This window comes from Pezoporus wallicus, unplaced genomic scaffold (assembly GCF_028554395.1).
Source record: "Pezoporus wallicus isolate ANWC-B61680 ecotype Strahan unplaced genomic scaffold, APGP_CSIRO_Pwel_v1 contig_4901, whole genome shotgun sequence".
NCBI classification, from domain to species: domain Eukaryota; kingdom Metazoa; phylum Chordata; class Aves; order Psittaciformes; family Psittacidae; genus Pezoporus; species Pezoporus wallicus.
In genome coordinates, this window is record NW_026640354.1 from 5,284,492 (window position 1) to 5,311,127 (window position 26,636).

At 37.9% G+C, this 26,636-nt stretch overlaps 1 protein-coding gene across 1 annotated transcript in view; it reads left to right on the forward strand.

Annotated features, from left to right (window-relative positions):
- EYS (eyes shut homolog) overlaps positions 1-26,636 on the forward strand; it is a gene marked incomplete at its 3' end in the record, with an annotated part of 771,151 nt that overhangs the window by 368,984 nt on the left and 375,531 nt on the right. The window contains exon 28 of the mRNA XM_057418821.1: positions 11,174-11,373. Within this exon, the coding sequence (XP_057274804.1) occupies positions 11,174-11,373 (200 nt within the window). The remainder of the gene's footprint in view (positions 1-11,173; positions 11,374-26,636) is intronic.

Here is a 26,636-nt window from a genome sequence, read left to right on the forward strand (position 1 = left end):
TCCCTACCAACATGTGACCTTTATCATTTTACTTTCTTCCCTTGTCCAGGTAAGGAGGGAGAGTGAGAGACTAGGTGGGTGGGCATTGTACAGCCTGGAGAAGTCAGCAACTAAGCTGATTCAAATAACCAATTTTAAAATACATTCATGGGTTTATGTATGTTTCTCTAGATATACTTGGATGTTTTTTATTTTTCTTCTTGGATTTTTTCATCCTCTACATGAGTTGCAATATAGTTTGCAAGAAAATGCATGTCAAGGCTTTCTCAGATTTCCTAATAGTTTTAGGGAAAAAAATAAACACTTTATAGACTCAGCCTGTAAATTTTGCACACCTAATATGGAGTGTGAATATTAGGACTTCCCTATCTACTACAGTTCTCATTGCTTTTTCATTTACGGATTTAATTCAAGAAAGAGCAAAAAGAAAAGCACTACATGAAATAGTTGCACTACACAACTTCCTTTGAAATTTACATATTTCTGAAATAAGTATATATAACTGAATTTTTTTTTTTCAGTCTGATAAATGTAAACATAGATTGCTGATATGTTCAATAGTACTTGTGGTTAGTAATGGACAAAAGGGAGCAAAAAGCATTTTGAGTCTTTACACAGAAGGATATTCAGCTTGTTGATGCTTCTCCCTCTATCTGATAGAAGGCTGTGATCAGATAGCTTCCTAGTATTACTTTGTTTTGTTTGGTTTTACTGATCTTTTCTCTCTATTTTCATGAAAGACTTAAACAAGGGGGAAATCAGGAAAAACAACTAATTTTCTACAAAAAGGCACCAGAGCCCAATGCACACATGAAGTCAGATAACAGTGTTTTGCTAGTCCAAGCAAATAAGCAATTATTCACCGGGACTTACCATATTAGACATGACATTTAAAGACATGTAATTATCTGTATTTTGATTGGGAAGAATGGTAGGATTCAGCTTGCCTAACTTAAGGTGTCTTTGTGAAAGCTAGATGTCTATGAACTTCTAGTCCACAAGAATGTGGTGAATATTTAGTGAGATCTGCAGAGCTGTTCAGCTGATTTTAAAATGGACATCTGCATTTCATTAGTGAGTCTAGATTCCACTGCCTGAGTTGACTGGGTCTTAATGGACTATAGTAGCCAGAAAGTAGAATATCCTCCCAAGAATTCTGTCTATATGTTTAGTATATACATATAGGGCAATCATTTGTGAACATACAAAGATCCTCAGATGAGCTGAATGCTCTTGTTTGTACTGGGAGGGACTTCACACTCTTGAGTATTTTTACCTATTATTAACTAGTTTAAAGAGGGTTGAGCAAAGTAAGTAGTTTCATGAAAGAAGTTAAATTAATGCAAACTTCCAAAACATAATGGAATTTATGCTCTAGATTCAGATAGGTAAATCTAAGACTAGAAGGAGAGATACCCCTTTTATTCTACAAAGCACATCTGTGATTACCCACCCATGGAACAACCCTGAAGTAGTAAGTTTATTTTAAGTAAGTGGCTGAATTTAATATATTCTATTAAATGGAGAATTAATAGAAAAATAGAGATTAGAAATTGGAGAAATAGAGAAATGCATGAGGCCTACAAGAATGTTGCAGAGGAGTTTCACCACCAAAGTGGTCAGCCCTCTGGTGACATTTCACTGGTAGGCGTATTTCTGATCTCTTACATAAGAAAAGCCTGTAAACAGGTGCTCACAGTATGCTCTTACAACAAGGATGCTCTAACAACAGAGAATATCTTAAAAAACAAAACTATTTTATTATCTGGTGCACAGGTAACTGGCTTTATGACATTAGAGAAGCCTTGTATACAGATGCTTTGCATCTGGAAAGTTGATGGATCTCAAAATTTTTCTAGAGATATTACTTGGGTGTGCTGAAAAGAAGCTGATAAATGTGACCTGTGTTGGTAATCACTAATGGAGGGAAGAGTAGGAAGGATATATTTGAGGTTACAAATTCAGGCTGGGCATGTCTAGGACATGCATCTAGCTTGCTTTGAAAAATTTCCATGTCCATGTAAGACCTAGGAGGGAGACAGAGATTGAGCCCCAGTACATGATTAATATCTTGGTAGAGACAAAAACAATTCAAATGCATTTGAAAATAGAAAAGCTTTTGAAATTTAAGGAACCAGTACAGGAATGGATTGCACCTTTGTCATTATGGAATCAGGATATTGAATGAAAATTAAAATGGTTGTCAGGGAATATTTAAACTAGATGCTTGGGAAATGCTGACACATATAGAAGAGTACTGTATAAGAATGACAAAACTAAAAATCTGAATATGAATAATGTTCAGTGTGCCTCTGAGAAGACCAGCATCTGGCTCAAGAGGTGTTAATGACAGAGATTATGTCTATTAGGGACTATAATACACCTGGGTTTATGACAGTAACATGAAAGAGCATGCCAAATAAATCCTGTGGATAGATATTCAATTTCAAGAAAGGAAACTATGTGAAAATGAGGTGCATTGTCAAATAACTTAAAAGGAGCAAGCCAAAACCATGAGAGACTTATAGATAGACTCAGGGCTATCAAAAAATAATTTGTTAAAAGTCCAGGTAAAATGTGTGCCACAATTCAAGAACACAAAGTGGTTCAAAGCCCCTGGATGACTTAAGGAAGAAAAATAAGGATTTCACAGGGAAAACTGGCATTTTAACAAATGGAAAGCTTGCCCACATAGGAAGAACAGAAAGGCTGTAAAACATGTTAGTTCAAAAGTTGGCAGGAAGATCAAAAAGTCGAAACATAAAAAGTGCCTCTTGCAGGATACTCTAACTTATAGAAAGCTCTTCGCATCTATCAAAATCAGGAATTCAGGAAGAGAACTGGTGGGATTGCTTGATGGCTGAAGTGTAAAATGGGCACTCGGGCAGGATAAGGTCATAGCTAGAGAAACACAGTGAATTCTTCGCATTAGAGAAATGTAGAAAGACCTCACAAAATAGAAAGAGTGAAAAGGTGGTGGATAATCATCAGTGTAAGACAAAAATCTAGGGAAGTATAGCTGTGTACAGTTGAATTCAGAACTCTCAGTCAGAACCCGGGAAGGAAGATTTGGAGCAATCATTGACAGTTCTCTGAAACTATTCTGTTTGGAGAAAGATGAGGGGAAGACAACTAAGATTTAGAAAACTATGACACTGGTATATAAACTTAAATGGAAAATTTCTTCACCAAATTCTGTAGTAAAAGAACTGGGGAGACATGATGAAAAGAATTGGAGAAACATTTTAAAATGCTTTCGTGGGAAGCAGAGAACATCAAGAACTTGCATCCACAGAAGACCAGGGAGGCAGGTGATTTCTTAGTAGGTTCAGAAAAATTAAGCAAGTCATGGATTATAGGTCCATAAATGAATGATAAATGAACGATAAATGAACCAGTCAGGGAAGTACTGTTTACCATGTCTGATTAGACAGTTCTGCTTGCTAGGAGGATGCATGGGACATAGACGGTAGATAGTGGCAAATTTCATATGATTTTTCTAAAGTGGCTTTTTCTCCACCACTATTATAGACAGAAATCTGGGATAGATGGAGCACTGTTTACCATGTCTGATTAGACAGTTCTGCTTGCTGGGAGGATGCATGGGACATAGACGGTAGATAGTGGCAAATTTCACATGATTTTTCTAAAGTGGCTTTTTCTCCACCACTATTATAGACAGAAATCTGGGATAGATGGAGCACTGGTCTGATCCAGTAAGTTCCTGCTCTTCATTGTTACTTAAAAGTATAATTTATTCTTATTAATCTTCTCCTTGTGTCTATAATCAAAAATTTCCAAGCAAAATATTTTTGTCATTTTCAACTTACTTTGAATTGAGTGTTGCTGGATAAAACCAACACTCTAAAATATGGGAATCAGTTTTCCTACTTCATTCCACAGAATGTTGTATGTGTATTTAATCCACAAAATGAAAATGCTTTAGGAATTTAATAAGTAAACAATATGGGTACATGATAATATTAACAAAAAATTTACAGAAAAAATAGAGTAATAATTTTACTGGTTAGAAAAATACACTTTGTAGTTTTGTTAAATTTAAAATAGAAATAGACATGTGTAGCAATCATAATTTTGCCTTCATTCCTATTGTAAATGACTGGAAACGTGACTCTAGAAGGCGTCTTTCTTTTGTGGTGCAGTATCTATTTTTTAATTGCTTTCTTATCTCTTTTCAACTTCATCAAACTTTGGGTTTAAACCTCTGTGTGGTTCAACCTTCTACAAGCCAGTGATTTCCACTTAGAATCCAGTTTTCTCCCAAGTACCAGGATGCTTGCTTTTACTCCCTGAATTAATATTTAAGGCTACTACCTTTTTCTTCTTCAAGTCCTCCCATACAGTTAGTCACTTCATAATTGTCTACAAAGAAATCAGTAAATAGTACTTGGGGCTTTATGTCATAAGTATTCGCAGGAAATTAAACTGTATAATGCACTACATGCATACAAGTATGTTGAGAGATACATTTGTAAATAGCTTATGTGTATTTCCGGTAGACTTTTTCCACTCATAGTAGATTTGCATGGGTTGGTTATGCTCAGAATTAATCCACTTCATAATTACCTTTTTGATATCAGGCAAAACTTCACTTAAATAAAAAAAGCAGTTATCATCACAATTTTGTTCTGCCTTGAATCTCTTTTATAGAAATAGATTTAAAAAGTGACAGCAGAAATATTTTTTCATTTCTAATCAGTTTCCAAAGACAACTACTGAAAAACAGTCCTGTCTGTAAAAAAAAAAAAAAAAGGAAAAAAAAATAAATCCTAACTTTAAAAAGACATTTCTAGATTTTAAGAGATTTGAACTAACACATTATTTTTAAAAATATGGATTTTCACTATTTTTATTAATTTGCTAAAATGTATTACCTCATAATTATTGCAAGCTATGGATTGTGGCTTTCGAAATGAAATAATGTGATCTGTGGAAAGCTGATCTCACTTCCAAAGGCAGATTAAGTATGGACCCACAGATATGGATAAGGGAGCAGTATGCCTTGAACAAAGTGCTGTGCCTTTCTAGGTCAATTGCTAGAGTCCAGATTTCAGTGTAGCTCCCTGCCAGCAGAGCCAGTAGACTGTGCCATGACAGGAGGGATCTCTTAAGGGACAGTCATCCCCTTCTTAGTGCAAACAAGCTTTACTACACCATGACATTCAGAGAACAAGAAATAATAAACTACTGTGTTCTAGTAAATGTAGTGGATCTTGTTTTGCATTGTTTGAACTAAGGATTCTCAAAAACCCTACCCTTAAAAGAGTTGCAAAACCAGACATCTTGATATTCTTTCAATTTTTGCCTTGACTTTTGAATTGGTATGCTGTGCTAAGAAAAATCAATGAAGACTTTCATGTTCCATAACAATAATTTAGTAAAAATAAAGACAGAAAATCACTATTCTGTCTTCCTATCAGAAGTCTGTATATTCATAGAATCATAGAATCATTAGGGTTGGAAAGGACCTTAAGATCATCAAGTTCCAACCCCCCTGCCATGGGCAGGGACACCTCACACTAAACCATAGCACCCAAGGCCTTGTCCAACCTGGTCTTGAACACTGCCAGGGGTGGAGCATTCACAACCTCCCTGGGCAACCCATTCCAGTGCCTCACCACCCTAACAGGAAAGAATTTCCTTCTTATATCCAACCTAAACTTCCCCTGTTTAAGCTTGAACCCGTTACCCCTTGTCCTATCACTACAGTCTCTAATGAAGAGCCCCTCTCCAGCATCCCTATAGGCCCCCTTCAGATACTGGAAGGCTGCAATGAGGTCTCCACACAGCCTTCTGTTCTCCAGGCTGAACAGCCCTTTCATTCTTTCCTGGGGAAATTAATAATTGTATTTAATTTATATTTGCCTAAATCATATGTTTTTGAGATACTTCCAGCCTTTATTTAAAAACTTGAGGAGGAAGATCAACTACTTTTGACAGTTTTACAGTGGATGACTCTTAGAAGTAAAGTTGGACCTTATCTCTAGCGAATATATCTGGATTAGGGCATCCAGTTAGTCAGCTTTGTACTGACTTTCTCTGGGATTTAAAATGCTCCATAACTTGTAATACTTCTTGTGAAAATAACTGCACTGCCATTGTCTCTCTCTCTCTCTCTCGCTCTCAGTTTTCTTGGTGGTAAACTAAACCTAAGAACACTCATAGAGCCGAGTTCTGAACTTCTTACAGCCAAGAGCTCACACTGATTATTTCTTTCAATGGCTAGAAGCAGACTTATATTCCATGAATTTGTCTAATCATTTTAACCAATATATATTATTTATGTTTTCAGCACTATCATGTGAAAATGAGATATATATGTGTCCTGGGTTCAGCAGTAGCAGTCATGTTTTTTCCTTTGTGTTAACTGGTGCAGTGCTGTGTTTTGACTTCTAGTTTGAGAACAGTGTTGGTGAAGCCGATGTTGTCGGTTGTTGCTAAGTGATGTTTACCCTGACCAAGGACTCTGTGAGGCTCATGCTCTGCCAGGGAGGAGGGGAAGCTGTGAGGAAGCAGAGACGGGGCGCCTGACCCGGGCTAGCCGGGGAGGTATTCCATACCACAGCACGTCATGCCCGGGGTGGGGGGTAACTGGGAGTTACTAGGAAGGACAGGAGCTTCCGGGTGGAACTCGTTTTCTTGGCCGGTGGTATCGTATTGTCTTCCCTTGTTATTTTCCCTTATCATTGTTTTAGCTGATAGTAGCGGTGGTGATTTGTTGCTGGACTGTTCTTGTCTCAACCCGTAGGAGTTGCACTCTCTCGATCCTCCTCCCCGTTCCTCTGGGGGGGGGGGGGGGGGGGGGGGGGGGGGGGGACGACACAGACACGGACCTTGATTGTTGTCAGCTCGGCACCACTCACTGGGAGTAAGTGAACAAGTTACCTGACTGGGTTTAAACCACGACAGTTCTTTTTGGCGCCCAACGTGGGGCACCAGGGGTTGAGATAAGAACAGATCTGACTGGATTGATAGTCACTCGTCACAATGCTGATTTATTGGCTCTCAAGGTTTTTCCTCTTGATCTCACAGTTTCAGTATACCATATCTTACGTCCATCCGGTATTGGCTGTATTAGTGTTTTTCAAGTGTGGGGCTTGGGCTAAGGTTTTTATCCCATTGTACTTTATGGTAATGACTTGTAATACAATAGAATCATTGATCATGAAACTGATCTGGTTTATGTTCCCAGTGTGGTCACCACCTTTATACTTTGGGAGGTATATGATGGAGGTGCTTAGCAATTACACATCTTTTTTCTCCTTCTCAGGTGCTCAACCTGTGAAGGAGACATCCTTTTACCCTCCTAGTCGTCCCCCCAGACCATTTACATTTGAGAGTTTTGAATTTTTTGAATGGCCTTTTAATGCTGTTGAGACTTGTTTGCTGATGGTGATGGGAATCACCATGCTAACACGCATACAGAGTGTGTTTTGCCCACTACTGATTTCAAGAGTTAAGCAGATTCAGGTTTGGGTCTTGTCTGGGGTCAAACGACGATGTAGGAGGACCGAGAGATTTTCCCAGAGGCTGGACAGCCATGAGTGGCAGGGTGTGTGGGATAGTATGGGCAAGTATCTAGGTCAGTGGGCCCCTCCAGTATTTTGGAATTTCACTCCGAACAACTGCAAAATCCAGAAGAATTAGTAAAACACTTAAATGAGGTGTGTGGTCATTCTGGCCATACCAGAGATGGACAAATCACGGCAACGTGCTGGGGCTTGGCCTATGCTTACAGGGCCTTGTTCAACACTATCCAGCACCTTCAAAAGGAAAAGAATATCGGCGGATTTGAGGGCAAAGCGACAGTCGCTACTCAAACTTTGGCTGCAATAATGGCTCTGGGAAAAAAAAAAAATCTATCCTAAAAATTCCATGAAGTACTATTTTCCTTAGCTTACTGTAAAGCATTTTATCTAGTATCTAAATCATTTTATATTCTCAGATTTTTGACATCCTTTATAATAAACAGATTATAGAACTTGGCACAATGTTTCAGTTTCCCCTAGCCATAAAAAGAGGAATAATCATCTAAGTGCAAGTCACAGTTCCTTTCTCTGAAGACTTAAAGATAGCATTAGCAATTTTTTTCCATAGCATTGCAATGGGAGTTCATGTTGGTAGCTTGTCCATTATAACTGCCAAGTTTTTTGCAAGGTCATTGCCTGTTAACAACACATAAGCTCAAAGGATTCCTTGGTAGATCAAAGTGGAAAAACTGTATGCTTCACAGTGTCCTGGGTTCAGCAGTAGCAGTCATGTTTCTCCTCCTTGGTAGCTGGTGCAGTGCAGTGTTTTGACTTTCGGCTCGGGAACAGAGCTGATAGAGATGTTTTGGTTTGGCCAAGGACTTTGTGAGCCTCATGCTCTGCCAGGGAGGAGGGGAAGCTGTGAGGAAGCAGAGACAGGACACCTGACCCAAACTGACCAAAGAGCTATTCCATACCACAGCACGTCATGCCCAGGATGTAACTGGGAGTTAGCCGGAAGGGCTGGGAGACTGCAGGGTTGGAGGAGGTATCGGTCGGAGCTTGGTCGGGCTTGGGGGCGAGTTATCGGTCAGCTGGTGCTGAGGTGTTGTATTCTGTTCCCTTGTTATTTCCTTTATCATTATTATCATTGGTGGTAGCAGTAGTGATCTGTGTTATACCTTAGTTACTAAACTGTTCTTATCTCAACCCGTGGGAGTTGCATTCTTTTGATTCTCCTCTCCGTCCGTCCGAGAGCAGGGGGAGGGCAAGAAAGGGGGGGAAGTGAGCGAACGAATTACCTGACTGGGTTTAAACCACGACACACAGAAAAAAACAGACACAGAAGAAAAAAGCCTAATGGAAGGGAGCCCTCCTGCTTTACTCTAGGAGATCAGATACAAGAAAACTCCAAGATATTTGAATGAGGGTAAAGTGTGTCAGACTGGTGAAGTGAAAAAAACGCACAAAAACCCCACCAAAACAACTCTATACAAATAATGATAATTGTGTAATTTTCATTTTGTGATATCATTTGATATCTTTATAAGACAGCTTATTGAAGCTGTTCATGTTCTAAAAATGAGCTGCAAAGGACAGTATTGTTATGCTGTAAACTGTGAGTACAGGTTACTTGCTCTGATATGACAGAAAGAATGTTTTCTAGCCTATGAATAAAATTAGGTGTGGTGAGTTAACTTTGGCTGGCTGCTAGACACACACCCAGCTTCTCTTGCACTCCCCTTCCACATCAGCTTATGGATCAAGATAAGAATAGGGAAATTGGTCATGGTCACTAATTACTGTCACAGGCAAAACAGACTCAACTTGAGAAGATTAATTTACTCTTGATGAAAACCTAGAACACTTCCTCCCAGCCTGACAGATAATATGCTTCTGCACAGGCTCCTCTCCATAGGCTGTACATCCTGCCAGGAGCCTGCTCCAGCAGGGGCACTCCATGGGTTGCAACTTCCTTTGGAGCACATCCACCTGCTCTGGTGCAGTATTCACACACATGGCTGTGTGGATATCTGCTCCACTGTGGTCCTCCATGGGCTTAAAGAGGCCAACCTGTTTCGCAGTGGTCTTCTGCAGGGGCTTCAGAAGAATCTCTGGTGGAGATTGCCTGAACCACCACTTCTCTCTCCTTCTTCTCTGACCTTTGTGTCTGCCGGCTGGTTTTCACACTTTTTCCTCTCTTTCTTGTGTTCTGCTACACAGTGGTTTTTACTCTTTCTTAAACATACTTTCCCAGAGGTGCCATCATATTGGCTGCTGGACTTAGCTGTGCCCTGTGATAGGTTCAGTGAACCAGCTGGAATCGTCTGTGTTTGGCGCAGAATGCAATAATGCTAGTGCAGTAGTTCACTTAATTTTGGTACTATTTAATTTTATTTGATAGATTCATAATTTATTCTACTAATGTGCAAAGCTGTAATAACAGAAGTAGTAGAGATGGATACAAATGCATATAAATTAAGGACACTAGACAAGAGAAATTACTGGAACAGCAAAAAAAGGCAGAAAGTTGGAACTGTGAATTGAGATTTTTTTTATGAGCACAACAAAGAAAACATGTTTGCCAAATCCAAATGTAATTAATATAGCAAAAAGACTACTTCTAGAACCTAGACACAGGATTTTTGGCAGTGTGTAAAACTATCCCCGTCTTCCCATGGGATATGTAATTCAATTAGTTTAGGTAATGCTCACTAATATATCATCTTATATACACCCAGCTGGAGAGCTTATAGGAAAATAAGTTACTATCTCACAATTCCCCCTGGATATCTGAATTTGCATTCTATCAAAGCAAGTGTAGTACCTGAAAGAAATCTGACTGCCCTTGGATATTTTTAAAGAATTAAACCTCCTAAAGTTACAGGAGTGTGAGAATAAATTTAAAATACTGAATTTAGCTAGACTGTTTGAGTGGTAACAGCAAAACAAACCTCCTCTGGGATATAGGCCAAAACTAGGTTTCTGTGCTCAACGGCGAAACCACATTTTTTGCACTGGCAACTGCACTAACTAAACTCACCTGTAATTCTGGGGAAACATTGATTTGCTGCTACATTGCATGGTTTGAATTTGATTACTTTCACGTTAGCTTTATCAGAGGGAATTGTTATTACGTGAGCACATAAACATTTCTATGTGTTTCTGTTTACAATTTTATGCATTAATTGATAATGAGAAAGTATTTATCATGAAATACTGATAAAAGGCTTGTGTGCATTGGTTAATATAAGTAATTTTGTACTCTCTCCAGAATTGCCTGACTAATGTGATTTTTTTTCACTGGAATAGGCCTTATTATAAAAACTTATAAGGAATAATTGTATAAACTATGGTTCAAAAACATGTTTTAAACTTTTAATAAAGGAAACATGAGTGGGAAGCACATACTTACAGCTGTAAGACTGCTTATATAACAATATATTTGCATGTCTCCAAAATTAATTAATAAGAACAAGCATAGTTCAAAAATTAGTATGAGTTGCAATCAAAGGATCTTTGTGTAAACAAAAATTATCCCAAATTAGAGGCTTTTGTTTATCAGACAATAAAGTCTAACACTTATTCTAATCTCCAGATTCATTCTCTTGCACTTGCTGTTGAAATGAATGAATAAGTAATGCGTTTAAAGCAGTGTAGTCAATTATTATGTCTCTCCTCAGGAATGTGAATCTACTCCCTGCATTAATGGAGGTTCCTGTCAAGATGCTGTCAATGCATTTGTTTGTACTTGCCTGAGTGGGTACACTGGCAGGTTTTGTGAAGTTGACGTTGATGTTTGCAGTGAGCCTGCACTGAACTCCGTTCTCTGTTACAATGGAGGTGTATGTGTTGATGGACCTGGAAGAACATTTCATTGCAGGTTAGTATGAATATTGTCATATAACTGCTTCAGTTAATATACATTTATTTGCTAAGATTTCAGAGCAGTGGTATTACTTCATGCAGTCTGTGAATTCAGTTGAATCTGATATTCAATCTAGTGATCAAAAATATTATTATGTTAAAGCAGTCACTGTTTAACATCAGGCCCTTTTATCTGGAAACTCATCTTCTAGTGCTTTTCTGAATTATGTGTGGAAACTCCTGACATAAACTGACCCTAATTTTTTTTTTAAATCATTATGTCATTATGTTTACAGGTATGTATGTACTCCTGTGTTTTGCACTCAAAGAGAGAATTCATTTACGATCAAATTTAGATGACAGGTAGTATTTGACCTACAAGGATACTAGGGAGGGACTCTTTATTAGAGACTGTAGTGACAGTACAAGGGGTAATGGGTTCAAACAGGGGAATATTAGGCTAAATATAAGGAAGAAGTTCTTTACTGTAAGGGTGGTGAGGCACTGGAATGGGTTGCCCAGAGAAGCTGTGAATGCTCTGTCCCTGGTGATGTTCAAAGCCAGGTTGGATGGTGTCTTGGGTGATACGTTTTAGTGCAAGGTGTCCTTGCCCATGGCGGGGGGGGCTGGAACTTGATGATCTGATGGTCCTTTCCAACCCTAACGATTCTGTGATTCTATGATTTATAGTATGTGTGTGACAACATATATCCAAAGAAATTTCCTACAGTCCATCATCATTCTCTGTCTGTTTAAGGCTTCTGACTAAATACATCTAATCTTATAGTCCCTGTGAGATAACTCAAATATGTCATTTTTTAGCTTACCCCACTCACTACATACTAAAATACTTCACAGTGCAGTGAAGTATTTTTAGTGCACTGAAATACTTTTGCAGTGGTCTGCTACCTGCACAAAGACTTTCTTTTTTCAAGCTGCAGTGTCCTTCCTTCTTTCACAAATGAATTTTCTGAACTAAGTGAAATTACTTATATTTCTCCTCTCTTCTGCTTGGGAACTTACTCCAAACATTGTGAGCATTACTACTTTGCCCTTGCTTTTGAGTCCAGCACGGCCATCAGGAGGAGCTGATCATGGATTCAGAGTGAGAAAAACTGCAAACAGTTAAAATCAGGTTTTTTAGTGTTGCCAAGATCACTAAGGTTTTAATGAATGTTGTAAGACTACGCTAAGGTAAGTTGATGCAACATACAGTTGCAATGATACAACAAGAATTGTCATACTCATAAATTTCTTCTTCTGAGTGGGTCCAGGGAAAGGACTTTTTTTCAGCTCATTGCCCTTTCTACATTGATATGCTTCAGAAGACAGACATAACTCCTTTCTTACAGTTCGGCATCTGCTCCCATTCCAACTAAAGTGTACAAGTGGAAATTCAAAACAAAAAGATCATCAAGTTGACTTGTTCCACCTGCTTTAAGCAGTCTGTTGTGGTTTAAACCCAGTCAGGTAATTCGTTCACTTACTTCCCCCCCTTTCTTGCCCTCCCCCTGTTCCCGGAGGGACAGAGAGGAAAATCGAAAAGAATGCAACTCCCACGGGTTGAGATAAGAACAGTTTAGTAACTAAGGTATAACACAAATCACTACTGCTACCACCAATGATAATAATGATAAAGGAAATAACAAGGGAAGAGAATACAACACCTCAGCACCAGCCGACCGATAACTTGCCCTCCCTCAGCCCGACCAAGCACCGACCGATACCTCCTCCAACCCTGCAGTCTCCCAGCCCTTCCGGCTACCTCCCAGTTACATCCTGGGCATGACGTGCTGTGGTATGGAATACCTCTTTGGTCAGTTTGGGTCAGGTGTCCTGTCTCTGCTTCCTCACAGCTTTCCCTCCCCCCTGGCAGAGCATGAGGCTCACAAAGTCCTTGGCCAAACCAAAACATCTCTATCAGCTCTGTTCCCGAGCTGAAAGTCAAAACACTGCACTGCACCAGCTACCAAGAAGGGGAAAAATGACTGCTACTGCTGAACCCAGGACACAGTCTAAACAAAACTTATGTACAGGTTGGGGAATAGGACTGATATGAAGGATGGGAAAAGCAGAATAATTGGAGAATATGGAAGGGAGAAATAGCTTCTACTCTAGCAAAAAGCCACAGATACTCAAGTGAGTAAGGAGTTTTACTGCCTGTTACACACTCATTATGGAATGAGCAGGAAGAAAGACAAAAATCTGGTATCATTTAGAGACTCCTTGTTTTCTGGATCTGGCTTGGGATGGCTTGTGGTTGGTAAAACTGGAAACAGCCAATAATGAAAAGCGTTCAGTAATGGATTGTCCTGGGTTCAGCAGTAGCAGTCATGTTTCTCCTCCTTGGTAGCTGGTGTAGTGCAGTGTTTTGACTTTCAGCTCGGGAACAGAGCTGATAACAAGGATGTTTTGGTTTGGCCAAGGACTTTGTGAGCCTCATGCTCTGCCAGGGAGGAGGGAAAGCTGTGAGGAAGCAGAGACAGGACACCTGACCCAAACTGACCAAAGAGGTATTCCATACCACAGCACGTCATGCCCAGGATGTAACGGGGAGTTAGCCGGAAGGGCTGGGAGACTGCAGGGTTGGAGGAGGTATCGGTCGGAGCTTGGTCAGGCTTGGGGGGCGAGTTATCGGTCAGTGGGTGGTGAGGTGTTGTATTCTGTTCCCTTGTTATTTCCTTTATCATTATTATCATTGGTGGTAGCAGTAGTGATCTGTGTTATACCTTAGTTACTAAACTGTTCTTATCTCAACCCGTGGGAGTTGCATTCTTTTCGATTCTCCTCTCCGTCCGTCCGAGAGCAGGGGGAGGGCAAGAAAGGGGGGGAAGTGAGCGAACGAATTACCTGACTGGGTTTAAACCACGACATGGATAAATGTCGGACTGACTTAACTGCAGGCAGTGCTGCCAGCTTCAGTTATGATGTATGTGGTATTTTGCCCAGTAGTATAGTGAACAGTTCAACTTTTCTTAAATAATGTGGGAACCAATTACATGAAAAACCCTACAGGCTTCTTTCAGAAATAAACATTAAACATGCCTTTTGGGATAGCCCTTGAATTGTGTGTTAGATGAAATATCTTTCTGTCTTCAAACCCTTGGTTTAAAATTAAAACAACTCACTGGAAATGAGAGGGGTTTTGGGAGTTGTAATTCAGTACTGTCCTGGGCAAACTGCCACTGAATCAGGGCTTCAGGAAACAGATTACAATCTGAAAGAATGCCCACCTACTTTCTTTTGTATTTTATTCTTCTTAATTAAAGGAACTGGTTGCCACAACAGCAAACACTGTATATTTTAACTAATTAATAATAAAGCTGTCATTGGATTCAGTGGGGCTCTCAGAAGACAGTTCAACCCAACTTACATATGGTTGATATAATGAGTACATAATAGGAATTCTGAAGCCTTTTCATAGTATTCTGCAAGTATTTTGAGGAAGAGAAACTGTTCTTCATCAAATACTCAGATATTTTTTCATTATATTTAATCCACAGTTGTTTCATCCTCACTTTTTCACCTTCTGGTCCCAGACCATTTTGCATGTTTGACTTGGGATTTAAAAAAGTAAAACCAATAATGGTTAAAGTATTCCTCCTTCCCCACTTATGCTGGCATTGAGCCTTTTTCAAATGTGTGTTTCGGGTACTTAGATTAAGTTCTTGAGTATTATAGCTTCACTGTACTTTTTCAGGATATTTATAGCACATTTGTGTTTTGTAATGCTTTTGTTAGGGAAGACAGAGGTGATTTTTTAATGTCATTCTGTCCTTTGTGATCTACTCTTAAGTAATCTTTTTCCAGAATTTAAAGTTATTTAGTAGCATAAGATAACTTTGTTGGCCTGAGAAATATGCAGGGTCACAACTAAGTTTGATGCTATCCTTCAATTCATAAAGGGAGACTAGTGCTTTTAAAATCTACTTTTAGGATTATATTTGATTATTTGCTGAATTACATGCAGAACTGAAGATTTTTTCCAGCACCTTTCAGCTGCTTTCCAGAATCATGGAATCATTAGGGTTGGAAGGGACCTGTGCAGATCATCTAGTCCAACCCCCTTCCAAGGCAGGGCCACCTAGAGCACATTACACAAAACGTATCCAGGCAATAATCAAAAGGATCTCCTGCCCTTCAAAAGGCTTAATAAGTGGCGCATTTATTCAGCTGTGTGCCACCATCAACCCAAAGAGTGATTTAATGGTATTTGTTTTGACAATCAGTTAGGTCTCATGTGCCGGGTAACAGAAAAGGTAGGTTTCTGGTGGAAGATTGTTAACTGAAAAGCTTCATTTCATTTAGCAGTTACTAGACAGCTTGCAAGGTCTGACTGAAGTTGTAGAGTACACATTACACAGAGCTATGTATCTAAATTTGGCAGAGCACTGAGATAAATGTAAGAAGAAAGTGACTTTATCATATAGAAGGACTAACTCCACTGGAACATCAGAATCTCTTAAAACAGGCAAGTCATAAAACGATAGTTTCTCACTTTTGTATGTGCTGTGAATATGTGTGTGGTAATCTTTCTCTATCTCCTCTGTGTGAAAACAGATGCTCCTTCACTTGTATGTAGATAAGGAGATGGGTTCTGCATGACTTGCTGATTTAATAATCAGGTGCATAATTATTTATCTTTCATGAAGCATTGATATTTTTGGCTTTGCATTGTGTATTAGTTAACATGAAAAAAGGAGAATGGATGTACAGGTTGAAGCCAAGAGCCCTCTAACCCAACATTGCTATTCCCAACAGTGGACATAAGTGGGTTGCAGGAAAGAATATAAAAAGTGCGTGCATAATATTTTTCCTCCAGTACCCTCCCATGTTCCCTCAAACAGGGGATTTCCTGAGTGTCCTGTAGTTTGTTCAGTAGAAGTCAGTGAGTCTCTAAGTATTTATAGTTTCCCCTTGAACCTGTATAAACTTCTCTGAGGAGGGGGCTTTGAGTAGACAATCTCCAGAGGTCTCTGCCAGCATCAGCTGTTCTGTGATAATACCATTCAGTAAGCAGACCCACAGGTCTAGACTGTTGCATGAAAAAGGCCTCCCTGTTTTAGCTTTGAACACTGCTCCTGGTAGGTTCATCTCATGTTCTGTTATTCTGGTGTGAATAAGAAGAATGAAAAGCTGATTCCTAACCATCCTTTCCTTGATTCTGTGGTCAATTTCCATATTGCCCCATGCTCCTTCCTTTCCAGGCTAAAGTTTTTTAGCTTTCCCAGTTCTTCCTCCTTCAGAAGCCATCTCAAACTTCTGGTCATCCTTGTTGCCCTTTTTCCAGGCTTTTTGATTTGTATTTTGTTTTTTAATTTGTATGATTTGCTTTACTGACACGAGGGGATAAGAAGTACACAAAGTATCCAAGCTATGGGCCTCTTTGTGATTTATACAGTGGCATAATGTTCTTTCTCTTTAATCCTCCCATAACAACATTATTGATGCTTGGAGGTGAGGGTGTTTCACGCAGGTATTACAGTTTTATTCTTCAGTTGGCTGATACAGTTTCCACGGAAAATGGTTAGATAAAGTTGGCATACTAACATGTTCCTGTGCCACTCCATGTATAATTATTTTAACTATAAATATGCATATAGGTATGTGTGTGTGTTTCCATTACGATGCACTTTATTTAAGCAAAATACCACTTCACTCTCAGAGCAATAAAAATAGGTAACTATGTTAATGACAATTTTTAACCATTTATTCAATTTTATAGCAACAAATTCTCATGTCTCCATGTGAAAAGTACTAATTGTAATACTATCAAAAGAAATAGTATAGTAAGAATGCAGATCATGTCCTGTATTTTTCTTACTTTCTGAATTTACAGTAAAATTCTTCATTATGCATGTGACAAGCTTATAAGGGAATCTATTTGCTACATGCTAATATTAAATAAATAATTAATTTAATAAACTGCATATGCTGTTACTCTTTAACATATCTCTACACTTTCAACTAAAATCAGAACTGTAACCATAAAAATGTTAATATGTAATTTAAAAAGGCGGTTCTCCAAGTGAATTATAGTTCTGATTTTTTTTAGATATATCTTGTTGAGAAGAAGCTTTGGTGTTTATAATTTGCATACTTTAAAATAAGTTTTTATTAATACATGCCTTATTGCTCCGTTTTTCATTCAGATTGGATCAAATTGGTATGTTGTTCTCTTTGTACGGTATTGAAAGAAAAGTAAAGGAACATATTACAGCTGCAAAACCACATCCATTTTAGAGAGGTTTCTTGTATAATAGCAAATGTATATGAAGGTCAAGATCACAGGATTTGGAATGAATATTTAAAACAAACAGATAATGTATCTAAAGATGTTTGATGTGCACACTGTGCCCGATGGAATAACTGCTATAGCTGTGTCTTGTACTGCTTCTGGGCAAATGCAGAGAAAAAATATCATTCTGTCACTGAAATGGATAGTTATATCAATGTTTAAACATTTTATCAAGGAATTTTAAATACCTACAGAGGCATTTTGCCAATTAAATAGCAAAATACAAATAGGAAAAAGACACAAATGGTAAGAGGCTGTAAAAGAAAAAAAATACAAACGGTAAGAGGCTGTAATGGTTGTGTCCTGGGTCCATCAATAGCAGTCATTTTAATCCTTAGTAGCTGGTGCAGTGCTGTGTTTTTCAACTTTAGTCTGAGAATAACACTGATAATACATCAATGTTTTTAGTTGCTGCTAAACAATGTTTACTCCTATCAAGGACTTTTCAGTCTCTCATGCTCTGCCATTGAGGAGGGGCACAAGAAGCCAGGAGGAAGCAGAGACAGGACACCTGACCCAAACTAGCCAAAGGGGCTTAAACCATGACAGGTGGAGCATGAAGAGAGGCAAGGCATTAAGAAACATATCCCAAACATGGCTACCATATTTTATGATTAGATGCACGTTCTGTCTTTTCTCATTTTACTATTGATATTTACAACGCATCTAGTTAGAATTACCACTCTTCTTACCATTTTAAATTTCTAAAATTCAACAGTAAAGTGAAATCTGCTAGAGAATTAACATTGTCTACAAAAATGTAGACAGCAGTGTCTGGAAATGAGGCACTAAAACCTAGTAGGAAAAAAAACACACATCACCCACCTGCCTAGTCTCAGAATAAAACCATTTTAAAGCTTATATCTGAATGGCTATTACCAATTGTTATATTATTTTTATTTTTATTTTTTTTAGCAAACCTTTTAAAAACTCACTCCTTGAAAAGACACAGGATGCTTCTACACTATGTGTATATTGGTTATGGGTTTGGTTTTGTTTTTTCTAGCTACGTTGCTTTCTGATTTCATGAAGCAGAAGCTAAACAATAACAGCTACTGGGAACTGTGTTCACATCCCCATTAAAGAAGATGCAGTGACTGAACAGCTGGGAATGTGACTGTAACAGAACATTTCAGGTTTTTCTAGCCACACACAAAGAATATTTAATTCAGCTTTACCCAAAACATCCATGCCCAAATAAAATCCAGCACCTGGAACAAGATTTAAAATTTCACAGTGCTTTAAGATGCAATGTGCTGCTTATTTATTCAGTGTCACATGTGGAATACTAAACCATGCTTCCCGAGTGATTCAGATACATATCACCTTTGATATTTTTGCTGTTACTGTCTTCAAAACTTAGTGGTATTTGTGGCATTCTTTTTTTTCTTTTTCCTTCTAAAATACGTATTCTGAGTGCATGTACACAAATGGCACACATATTGCTAACAATGACTTTTCCTTTTTTATCAAGGGGAAAAACTTACTTTTTATTTTAAAACAAAGATAAAAGTTTTAATATTTCAGCTTTTCTGTATAAGAAAGCCTTCTTCTAAACTGCATTCACTTGTCCATAAACTTTGGAAGTAAAGAGCATAAAGAATTTGAATGACAGTATCTTTCAAGTTGTTGTATGAAACAACAGAATTTCCAAAGGTTTTGGTTGGTTCTTTGGTTGGTTTTAAAGCGCATTTATTGAAAAATGTGCACCATAGCTCATGGCCATTTGGTTTTGTTGCACCCTGCATGTAAAAAGTGAGAAAACAAAGTACAGCTGAAAAAAAAAAAAAAACAAAACAACAAAAAACCCAAAACCAGACTTGGCTGTAACATTTTATTTTTATTTTTTTTTTTAGCATGAGCTGTTTCACGTTGCCAGTTAGAGGTATGGATTGCTACTTCTTAGAGAAGAGCACAGACAAGGCCAAGGGAAAGAGAATGGGGAAAAACAGACATTATTTGTGTGAACTGGTCATTTTTACAGCCCAGAAAAATAAAAAATGTTTTTCCATCTAATTTCAGTGTTGAAAATGGATGTTTCAGAATTAGTCTCTAAGACAGGCATACGATTTTTGAGAAGTGCATGTGTGTGCCAATGTGCATGAATGTGGTTAGATACACCTTGGAATTTGATATCAATAAATAAATATAAATAAGTCCATCTGACAGAGTAATAGTACCAGAAAGATAATTTTTACCATAAAAGCCTTCTGTAGATTAAAGTGTTATTTATTCTACCCGTATTGAAAATCATACATAAGGTATTGCGTTCTATGTCCGAATGTGGCATGCAGTGTAACTCAATTACAATTTCTCCAAAGTGTCATGAATTATGTATATTAATGCCACTGGAATTAAATACTCTTTCTGTACATGGCTTTACCTGAGATGCTTTATTATTTCCTGAAGGTTTCTCAATTTCAGTTGTGCAGGACACAGCTAAAGATCAAGTTTCTATTTATCTGCAGTGGAGAATTGGTGCTTTCCCTTAAGAACTAACCACAGTGGCATAACATTTTCCTTTCAGAAGCTACTGTAGTGTAGTACCAGGTAATGGCTGCCATGGTCCCATAAACAGATTCTTTTCTTTTTTCCAACTGTCTACACTTAAATTACTTCATGTAGAAGTGACCTGATCTTCAGAAGCACTAATGCTAAAGACAAATTAAACAACTATTGTAAAATAAACGTCCTCACCTTTTGAGCATTGTAAAATTTCTGTTTGAATTATTATTACATTCAATTGCATTATTATTATTTTCAATAACTTTAATATTGTTGCATAGTTCTTTGTACTTGTTTTCATTTTAGAGAATTGGGGGAGAGTAAATGGAACACGGGAACTGCCATTTAATGTCAGGCCTGAGCTTCGTCTTGCTCTCTGTACTTGTACTGTACTGTAACCAGCTTTCAGAGAAATGCTTGAAGAACTCAGTAGAAAAACTACATATTTTCCCCCACCTCTTCATCTACCACCACGTACAGGTCTCAGTGTAATTGGTCAGGGGTAGTGATTGCCCTGAAGCACAAGTTTAAGATCCTTCCCAAAGGTAACTTTAATGCATTTTTACATTAAATATGTATGTTTCTGTATCCCATAAAATTTCCAAGCCCTTCCAAGCTTTCCTTCACATGTCTACCATTAAATATTGCTTATTTGTTATAAATATGATCAGTAATAGTGTTGTTTAAGTAAGTCATGTATATTGCTGTATATGTCTTCCTTTTTTGTTTCTTCTGGAACTCAGTTTTCCCCAAACAAGTATTGGTTATTCTGGATAGGTCTCCCTAGAGAAACTGTTTCCTGCAAGATTGTAGGTTCTCTGTCTTGTTCTCAGTGAGCACTAGGGAATATGTACTTCACATACTAGATGTTTTGGTTCCTACTAAGTATTCCTATGATTTTTCTCATTTTTCATCAACAGTCTCTTCTTGTGATGGCAGGAAATATAGCTGCTGTTTGCTCTCAAATAATAAATAAAAGGGAATGAAGACACTTCTAGAAAGTGACTTGCCCACCTTTGCTTTCCAAGTAAGTATACAGGGCTGGCAGAAATTAGTTGATTGCAAGAGTAATGGAAGTAGGGAACAGAAGACATAATTTGTCACTGCCAGTACTTTATTGAAATGAACGTATATTCTACTGAACTTAAAAGGGTAATAAAAACTAAAACAACACCACACAAAAGACCAAACAGATGAAAGAGACCGCAGTTGCCAGGAAAAGTCTCTGAGACTGTCCTAAAATTTGGCTGTTTACAACCCATTCCACTTCTGAAAATTTCCTGTTTGGTAAAGACCCTGACATTTACTCAAAGAACAAAATCTATTCTTTGACTCTGATATATTTATTTTTTCATAAGGAAAAATCTCCTGATTTTATTCCTTCCAGCTATTTAGTGATGTTTGATGCAAGGCTTAGGAAAGGTTAAAGCACAACATTGTAAGGTTTAAACCAGTTTTATATTCCACTTTTACACTGGTAACAACTTTAATTTCTTTTGTATTATGGTTTGTAAATCTCTCAACCATTTCCAATATCTGCAGCTGGGTAGATTCAGAAATTAAAATGGGACTCTAGGTACTACACTGGCAATGTGAAAACTGAAATTATCTTAGTATGGTAAACTTTTAAAAAAACATGATGATAGGAAGCTTGTGCAATGCCTTCATTGCATCATTTGAAGTATCTTCTCTAGAGAGGTATTGTGCACTGGGAAAAAAATGAGAAACATCTTTCACTCCAGATCCTGCCAGGTTTAGAATACCAAATCAGTTTTAACTGAAAAAATAAGTTTATAGATTACTGATGTGCAATCCCAGCACTATGAATGAGATGTGGCAGAAGACGATGTAGTGATGATTAAGTTTATGTGGATACAACAGATGAATTCATTAATTAGAATCTCAAAAAATGAACAAATGGAGAGTGTGTCTGCTTCAGGCCATAGATCTACCTCCACCCCTTTGACAGTACAGAGCATTCACTGCAGCTACAGAGATCACAAATTCCAGTTTTACCAAAACGGAGGAACTCATTCCAGCAGGAGCAAATGTGACTAGCTGCAGTATGTCTCCTTCCTTCTAATGGGAAGAAAATTGCCTGAAAACAGCTTGACAGTGTAGCTGCAATGTTTTGTTGGTGCCTTCTTACTTGGCATCCAACTAGACTAAAGCACATCTACCATCTACTGGGCATTCTCTCAGAAAATAACAATATTTAAAAGGTTAACTAAAAGTCACAGAGCCTTTTTATCTGCAGTCTAGCTTCTCTACCACATCTTCATTATACTGGTAATAAAAAGTTTACACAGTCTTGTGAGATCAGGAGGTGAAAAAATCATAAAATCATAGAAATTTTGGCTTGAAGGTACCTTTAGGTCATCTATCCCAGGTTTTTGCGTAAAGTAGGATTGTTGTCAGTCCTGGATTAGCTCATGGCTTTCCTTAGCCAAATCTTAAAAGCCTGCAAAGAAAAAAACTCTGCAGCCTCTGATTTTTTTTTTTCCCAAAGATCCAGATTGAACCTTCCTATTCACAATCTGTGACTTTTAGCCCTTCTTATATTTTCTCAAATAGAATTAATATCCATCATCTTTGTAACACTGAAAATAATTGCATGCTGTTATTCAAGCACTCACTGGCCTTCTCTACACAAGATTTAACAAGACAAGTTCCCTTAGCTTCCCAATGTAGATCACCTCCGCTAAATGCCTGATTATTTTGACCAAAACTCCCTTCTGTTGCTTAACCAAAGAGGAGGTGGAGGGGGGAAAGAGAGACAAAGGCGGAAGTGAAACTAGACGTAGTGTTCCAGATGCATCCATACCATTGCCAAGAGACCCTTTAGAGAGGACTTTGGGGGTAGTACATTGAGTATGTGACTGACAGACATAGAAAAATAGCCACCTCTGGGGAAGGATCTAAATACCTTTCCAAGTAATTTTCTCAGTAATTGAAGTTGTGTTGAAGATGACAAAAAGCAATTCAATCTGTTGTTCTGAGTTTTATGCTGACAGCTCATTTGTTTTTGTTTCCTGTCTGGACACTGAGAAGCAGTGACAGAATTTGTAGTGATTATACCGTTTTTCACTTTGTTTGGAGAGAAAAAATGAGTGTTTCCCCCCCCGAAAAAAAAAAAAAAAATATAGACATCTTGGTTGCCTCATTGTGGCAGGTGTGCAAAATCAGAACCTGAACTAAAAAATTGACAAGCCCAGACCACTAATAAGATAAGTGTGTTAGAGAATGCTACCAGTAGGAGTGCTTTCAGAGGCCTGAAGCAGCACGTGGTGCACATTGCTTAGGTTATTTGGAAATTGAAAGCAAAGCTGAATCCATGACCTGCTTTCAAATGAGAATGAATGCTGCTCCTGGTAGCTCAGCATGATGGTTTATTTACATTCAGAGCCAACTGCTTCAAAACAATAAAGAAAATCTTCTCCAAGCCTCATCTATCCTTCAGATAGGAGAACAGCAACAGCTGGCAGTGATTGGAAGAATCCTGCATTCTCTTCTGGTATGCCATTTCAGATGCATCCTTTCCTCATGATTCATACAGTAAAATGTTACTCCATGATGAAAACTGTCATAACCAATATTATATATATAAATACATGTTTATGCACACATAGTTATATGCATGTATATACATTGTCTTGTTGTGAAATAGAGTTTATCTGGAGAAATAATAAAAAGAATAATCCAAATTTCCAGTACTAAATGCAACATACATTTAGTTTGAGATGCTTTTTAAATTATTATATTAAGTGTTATCACTGTACATAAAAAAAACAGTGTGCCTTTTACTTGGAAAAAATAAATGTAGTTTCTGAAGCAAATGACAACTAATGATTTCTGTACTTTGCTATGAACAAATGGGCACAGAACTTGAGACACAACAGGGTTTGATATTCAGAAAATATACTTTTTCAGTTCAGGGCTCTTTTACTTTTGGAAATGTAGGCATTGAAAATATTACATTAAAAAGATAACTGTAAACTGGAGGCAGTGCAGATTTCAATGGTTCTTAAATGTCACCATTTACATGTAAAATAACTTTGAAATAGCATGATGTGTGTGGTCTGAGAGAGGATGTTAAATATTTAACATTACCATTAGGCACAAAACAGGCATTCCATATTTAGTTTTTAAATAACACCCAGCTAATTTTTAAGTCTGCAAATTTCTATTGTAATTTTGATCCATCTTTGTTTCTAGTTCAGATTGACATTTTCCCCAAGCAATGTGGATCTACGTGATTCTTCCGGGAGTCCCGTTAGTTTGACTTTGTAGCTTCCAAGCAATGTACTGAATACCCAAGGGAGAAAAAAAAAAAAAAACCAGAAAAAAAAAGCACCAATCGAAATGACAGAGCCTCTTCAATTTACTTTCTGAAGGCTTACAAGCACTGATCGACCCTATTAATGTGAAAGGTATCAGAGAGTGAATTTCAGCCAACATAAGCGTTACTGAACACTGGGTACTTCTCAGAAATCATCTGAATGATTAGATCCATTCTGCACTCATCACATTCCCAGTTTCCTCATGTATTACCTTACCATCTACTACTCATACATTTCATTAACTCAGATTCTTTATTCACTGAATTTTCTAGAGGCAGCTCTTAGAAGATCTCAATCATAGGCCATGCCCTAAATCTTACGCTTCTTCAGGCACACCTTAAATAAGACTATGAGAGGTACAATGTACTGCTTTGTTTCAAATGTAGCATGATCAGTCTTTTGACACTTATGTGATAAATACAGACAAATCAAAGCTTGGAGCTAATCTGAACTTCTAAAAATAGTAAGAAAATGCTCCAGAAAATAGATCTTGCAGCCATGGTCTGAGTTTTGAAGTTAGCACAAATAAAAAATGGTATATTGGGATGATGCTAGAATGCCACCATAAATGAAATACAATGCACTTTTTTTTTTCCCCAGCACACAAGGAAGCTTCCTGAATCCTGTCATGAGCCAATCTGTTCCCAGGTGGGGACTGCATCCTTTCAGCTGAGGAATACTAGTAGCTGATATATTGTCAAAGCTTCAACCCCCTTGCTGCTTATCCCTTCCTCACTCATCACAGTGGGGATTAGAATAGCAGTCAGGAGGTAAATATTGTTCCTTATTCCAGTCTCCACTTAAACTGAGACGTTTTGTTATATGAGAGATTATTCTGACCTTCCTTTCTGGTCTAACACGTTTACTTGAAGTAGCCTTTGAAATTGAGAGAAGCAAAACTGCTGTCTTTTTCCTGTCTTATGAAATACCACCATATTATGGCTGAATTTCAGGACTAGTTAGACTGCAGTAAGTTTGCCAGGACAACCATACCAATAAAGCCACCTACTAGAGATCTTACTTGCAAAAAAAATACTTTCTTCACCATAGTTAAACTGCCTTCTTGAATGACACAAACTGTAGCAGTGCCAGGGATCTTCTTGTTGTACAATTTACATCTTCACAGAGATTTTTTTTGCCCCCCTAGTTGAACTGGATGGAAATGTGATTTCCACCCCCCCACCAACCCCCAGCCATGTTCATTGCAATGCTGAAAGTTCAGCCTCAGACATTTTGTTTTTCTCCTCAGGAAAAAGTTGGCTGTTTGACAAAGTGATAACTGAACATGAATATTTTTAAGAGTTGAGCTCACAGTATTGCCAAAGCAACACCTGCAGCAGCAGCGTATGCTGCATTGGGAGTGCTTGGGAGTTGCCAGAACAGTTTTACTAGTTGGTGGGAGGAGAGATGCCTGTCTCTAAACATCTGCAGTCTGTGGACCTGGCACAGGCCATGTAAGAGTTTCTTCAGAATTGAGGAAGATGTGACAATGAGAGAGTCTGCAACAGTCCCTTGAATGTAGCGTGAGCAGTGCGCCTCTGTATCAAAATGAACTTTCTCCACCTGAAAGACACTTCTTGTGCCTAATATATAACTAAACACACAGAGACGCATGCAGATAATGTGGAAGACTGGAGGTTCAAGTCATACGCTTGCATGCAGGGTATATCTGTGTGTATCTCTTTTTCCCCGTTGAAATGAATGTTAAGAAAACTTACAAAAAATATGCTAAAATACAGTTGTAGAGGTTATAAAGTTAAGTGGTTAAAATATAGAAAATGCTTAAACTGTTATTAAGTAAATCATGTCTGTTCACAAGAATGCAGTCATAGAGTCTTTGTGTAGCCACAAAGTATCTTTAATACTGCTTTACATGCAGTAAATATTTCAGATATACATAAGGCTACTAAGAAACTGTAAATCTGGCTGTTCTAGCAATTGAATTTGTATAGAATAGCCTTCCTTCTGGTTCAATGCATATAAACATTCTCACTGAAAATTTGTCTTTCAAATTTTGTTTGCTGGTTAAGAAATTAAGCTTTTTTTTTTTTTTTAATAGTCTCACTTTGTTTAAGAAGATATAGCTTTTTCAGTGACATGTTTCACCAACCATTTTCATGTATATTGCAGATTATT